Source organism: Anopheles aquasalis, chromosome 3 (genome assembly GCF_943734665.1).
Source record: "Anopheles aquasalis chromosome 3, idAnoAquaMG_Q_19, whole genome shotgun sequence".
Classification (NCBI taxonomy): domain Eukaryota; kingdom Metazoa; phylum Arthropoda; class Insecta; order Diptera; family Culicidae; genus Anopheles; species Anopheles aquasalis.
The window spans coordinates 64,471,049-64,476,048 of record NC_064878.1 but is presented as its reverse complement, the minus strand read 5'-3'; the positions used below and the strand labels follow the sequence as shown (position 1 = coordinate 64,476,048).

The window sequence follows — 5,000 nt, the reverse complement described above, 5'->3', positions numbered from 1 at the left end:
GCAGCAGCAGCAGCCGCAGGACCACTTTCTTCCAGCCTATCCTACCATCGATCCCGCCTTTGCCAAAGTGATACTGTCTCAGATTACGCTGAATGGAGAGGTCGCTAGGGAGGAGTTGCGCCAAGAGATCACCGAACTGATGCTCATGGTACGCAAGTGCCTACTGACCGTGCCGAACCTGTGTGAATGGACGAAAGCTTTCCTCTTGATGGCACTCGATTTCTACCACGCCAATCTGCCCCAGGATGTGTTCGATAGGCTTTACACGAAGTATCTCGTGGAAGAACCGAAACTGGATCCGGTACCAGCACCTGCACCGATGCCAGTGATGATGGAAAGTCCTGTCCATGCTTCTATTCCTATGGATGCACCGTATTATGAGCCGCTGTCACCGGAACTTGGCATAGGATATTTCGAGGAAGAGAGCATCGATGGATTGCACACTCACCCTGATCATGGAGCGACAAACCACCATCACCTTCCGTCACTGCCACCATCACCACAACCGGCACCACCAGCACCACCAGCTCAGATCGTAACGGCAGCACCACTGGAAGCACCACCAAAGGAGCGTAACGCCGTGAGCAATAAGGAAAACAAACGACGTCCTCCATCACGCCACGAACATGCTCGGGCACGGCACAGTAGCAATCAGCGCAAAAAGCTCGATGAACCGGAATCCGGAATCAGTCACCCACCGGTAACGAGTCCACCGACGACACCAACGTCGAGGAAGGGCACGACGGTTCCTCCCCGTACCGTAACGGTCGTTGAACGATCACCGCCAGATGCTAAGAAAGGAATGGCCAGTCCTCCACGGCCGGCAGAGAAACTGGCCAACCTACCGAAGCTGACGGTCACGACCACAAACACGGCTGTACAGTCACGGAAGCAATCCGCTGCATCCACAGCACCACTGTCCCCACGTGGTGTGCTTGTAGTATCATCAGGTCGGCAGCAACCGGTGGTTCAGCCACCGAAAAGTCCTAGCAGCAGGGCAGCGCGCAACGGCACCGCTGCTGCTGCTGCTGCTGGTGCCAGCAACAATAACACCAAAGCATCACAGCACTCCGATCAGTACTCTAATAGCAGTAGTAGCAGGAGAGGGGGCGGTGGAAACGATCGACGAATACCGTCCAAGTACATCATACCACGGTTTGCCGCTCAACAGCGCAAGGAACAGGAAGCGAGAGCAGCGAACGCTGCCGCACATACTGCAACCACGGCTGCCGGTGCTCCGTTAAGGAACGGATCTTCAGGACCTGCGGCCAGAGGTGGTGGTGGTGGTGGTGGAGGAAATGTGTTAAAACAGCAACAGCAACAGCAGCAGCAGCAGCAACAACAACATGCTAAGAATACCGGAACCGGTCCGAAAGCGAACGGACAACCGGGTCATCAGCGACCACCACGTAGTCCGTCGAAAACGAAACCATCGGACTGGTACTCGCATGATGATCGTCGTGGACCAGCGTCCCGATCCAGTCGTAAGCAGGAACAACCCAAAAAGACCACCACGACGAATGGGGATGGTAATGGAGGTCAGTTAGGAGGAAAGCCCGTGAATCCACCACAAAACCCAGTCTGGGATTGGGCTGCCGAAGATGATGATTACTACGAGCCGGAACCGCGTGGTGCCCCGGATCGTCATAGCGGAGCGGAACGTGCGACATACGAACAGCGAAAGGAGCAGATGATCAATTGGGCTACCGAGGAAGATGCTAAACCTGTGCCGAACGCCGCTCCTGCCCCTACCAAACCAATAGTATGGGATTGGGCCGCCGATGATGATGACGACTATCAACCGGTGGCTGTGAATGGTGGCCCGGGTGGCAACAACAAGCAAACCATTGTAACCAAAACCAAGCCTTCACCACCGCGACCACGAGAGCCCAAAAAGTGGGATTGGGCTGCGGACGAGGACGAGGAGGATGATTATGTGGCTTACAGTGCTTCCGCGGGCAGCAGCAATACCGGTGGAGGTGGCAAGAATCTCCCCGAGCGTGACATCGGTGCGCTCTCGACGGCCTACAAAGAACGGTTGTCGCTTGACGGTGATCGTCGCTCGGCAAGGAAACCTAATCCGAAAGCCCATGCATGAGGCAACACAGCACACGTGGTTGTGTGTTGCCATGGGCAACATGAGAGCAGTAGAGAACCTTTGCGTCACCCGTTGCGTTGTGATCGTTTCTCTTGAGCGACGGGATAGGAAAAGATTGAAACAATTGTACATTAAGAATTAGTTTTTACTCAAAGACTGACCAGGGGGTGAGGACGGGGCCCATAGACTCAGTGGCGCATTCGGACACTCTGTGGCACACTTTTCTTATGCAAGTATCACGACGCGTGTTCAGTTAGAGACACAGCAGAAGCAAGCAAATGTTTCATTCGGTGTGTATGTATAATTTTTATATATATATTTGTTTTCATTTTTGCTAGCCTTTTGCCTCTTCAAAATTAATATATAAATCAACATCACTAACATCCCAATGCGCGCGCTACACGCAAATCCTTCCACTCTTTCTCTCCTTTTCCTTCGATTCGGACTGGACAGAGTTTGTTAGTTGGCGTTGCAGCAGCAGTAGCAGCAGAGGTTACTTAGACAAGAAAATGGTAGCGCGCCGGTACCGACTACTGTTGACGTATTTTGAATCTTCGCCGTCTGCCTGAGAACTGACCGACCGACGGAAGGGAAACATTTTAAAGCGAAAAGAATGCAAACGCGTTTCATTAAACGCTAGCGTAGGCTAGGAGTTCTCGGTGTCGGGTCGCAGTGTATCCGCCGCGCCGATGTCCGCCAATTCGACTATTATAGTTACTATATAAGAGTGAGTTTTATATCCTATTATATGCTCAACCAGCGCCGGCCATTTGCTGCTGTCCTACTACTCCACTGTCACGTATTCAGAGTTAGTTTAGGTAGCCTAGCATTTTAGTAACAAAACGCGAATGAAACCACGAAACAAGTGATCTTCCTCAGTGTTGGCAATAGCAAACAGCGCTCGGGACGCGCTAGTTGAAGCTCTCGTCGTTGGTGAATAAATAGTTTATCAAAATGGTGTGCCTTTCGGTGAGAGCGAATCGGAAGGTGTGCAAGTATTTTAAAAGTTGTACAATGTGTCTCTATTTGAATTCTGAATGAACAATGGATCTCCCAGAATATTCACTCACGTTCGATCGTCGTAATCGTCGTGTGTCGACCCTCGCAAGTGTATTGCTTCCGTCGATAGGTGGAAAACAAATCTTGTCCAGCTGGTCCTACCCATCATGCTGGCTTTTTTTGTAGGTGACTCTAAACCTAGAGTCGAGTAGAATCTCTCTACACTGCTCACTCAGCACTCTAGGTTATCGACGGGAACGGAGTGAATAATTTGGAGAGTTTGTTTCAGTCAACACCTATCGGAGAACAATTAACGAACGTGTCTGTGTGTGGTGTGTTTGTGAGTTTTATGACAGAGTTGAAATCTGAAAGGGATGAGACAATGGTCGATAAAAACTCTTGTTATTGCAGCATTCACGCCCTATTCACTCCTATATATGCTTCCTGTGTTAATTTCTTGCTGTAGCTCGCTTTGCATTGCTTTCCCCTTTGCACCGACCCGAGCACGGTTTCGCTTTTTATATCTAGATTTTAGCTTAGTATCCACCGTAAATGTACATTCAAAACCATAAAATTAACATAATGCTCTGCTCTCTGTTCACTGTTCTCACTAAATCTTATTGCAACGATCCATTACCACCACCGTTCAGCATGCTTATTGGTGGGATTAAACACATTCCAAAAACAGATAAAAGGACAATATAAAAAACGAAAGTAATTCATGATTAGACTGGATGAAGGGACAGTATGACTAAAATGCAGTATTGTTGATGTACAATAAGGATGATTTGCGTTTGGGCGCAACAAAGTATGGTGGTAAAACATTCACAGCAAGCCGATCGGTGTTGCTATGCTACTATGCGCATCCGATTCTCAAGTTTCATTGCCGCCCGCTCTCTCTCTCTCTCTCTCTCTCTCTCTCTCTGTATTCCGATCATTGCATTTCGCAGAGAAGTATCTGCCGTGCGAAGCAAAACGCTTCTTTGTTTTGTTTCCCTAGTATTTGGTTAATTGATAGTTTTCGCTAGTCAAAACGGGTTAATAGTAGTTGGTTGGCTGATACGAGAATTTGTTTCACTTGCTGTAAAATTTCATTTCATGCTCTTCTGGTCACTAACTTGATCGACTAACTGGTTGACTGAGCTGAGCCCTAGCTGAACACATGTTTACTCAAGTCCGTGAGCATCTCGCCACCAGTTCTTTTGTTTTATTTTGCTAGCTAGTCAATGTGTTTTGCTCAAACTTTGCTAATCTCGCTGGAACTTTGACTCTGTTCGATTTGCTACACTCTGATTCATACTTCTGTACTGCCGGGATAAACGGGACGGTGGCAAAGGATACGCTAACGTCTAAACACAGGTAAAATGGTGAAATGAAGGGGATGGGAAACAATAAACACAACGGTTCCGATAAATATGGTAAGACAAATATAAATACACCTTCTCCTGCCAGTGGAACAAAGAAACAAATTTACAAAAAGACAACCTCGGGTTCCGCTCGTCATTTCATTTGATTTTAAGCCGTCCCCTGAGGGAGCTGCTTAAATGGGTTGTCTCGTGGCACCGCTCTTTAGAAGAATTGAAAGCCATAATGGGACCGGTGTTGCGGCTGTTGCTGCTTTTGCATCGCCAAAGTCTTTTCCTGCTATAGTAAATTGTTTATCTGGCCCATCTGCAAATGTGTAGCGAAACGGAAGAGTAAAAAGAAGTAGGCGCTTGATAAGATACAGTCAACTCCCCGGTGTGCTTTAGCTACTTACCAATGATCTACGATGAGCTTCCTTTTCCATTACTACCTGCGTTTGTTGGGGCGAGAATTTAAGGACAGCGGCTATCACCTTCACTAACGTACTATTGTTACCGGTAACACTTCCACTGAGGTACTGGAAAAAAAACGAACAAAA

At 48.4% G+C, this 5,000-nt stretch overlaps 2 protein-coding genes across 2 annotated transcripts in view; one reads left to right on the top strand and one right to left on the bottom strand.

Moving 5' to 3' along the window:
- LOC126579037 (AP2-associated protein kinase 1) overlaps window positions 1–2,371 on the top strand; it is a 4,568-nt gene extending 2,197 nt beyond the window's left edge. The window contains exon 2 of the mRNA XM_050242247.1: window positions 1–2,371. This exon is cut by the window's left edge and continues 330 nt beyond it. Within this exon, the coding sequence (XP_050098204.1) occupies window positions 1–2,098 (2,098 nt within the window). The 3' untranslated portion in view covers window positions 2,099–2,371.
- Window positions 2,372–2,776: 405 nt separating this feature from the next.
- The window catches only part of LOC126579036 (golgin subfamily A member 4), a 7,793-nt gene continuing 5,569 nt past the window's right edge, over window positions 2,777–5,000 (bottom strand). The window contains exons 5-6 of the mRNA XM_050242245.1: window positions 4,857–4,979; window positions 2,777–4,768 (exon numbers count right to left, since the gene is read on the bottom strand). Coding sequence (XP_050098202.1) covers window positions 4,742–4,768; window positions 4,857–4,979 — 150 coding nt within the window. The 3' untranslated portion in view covers window positions 2,777–4,741. The remainder of the gene's footprint in view (window positions 4,769–4,856; window positions 4,980–5,000) is intronic.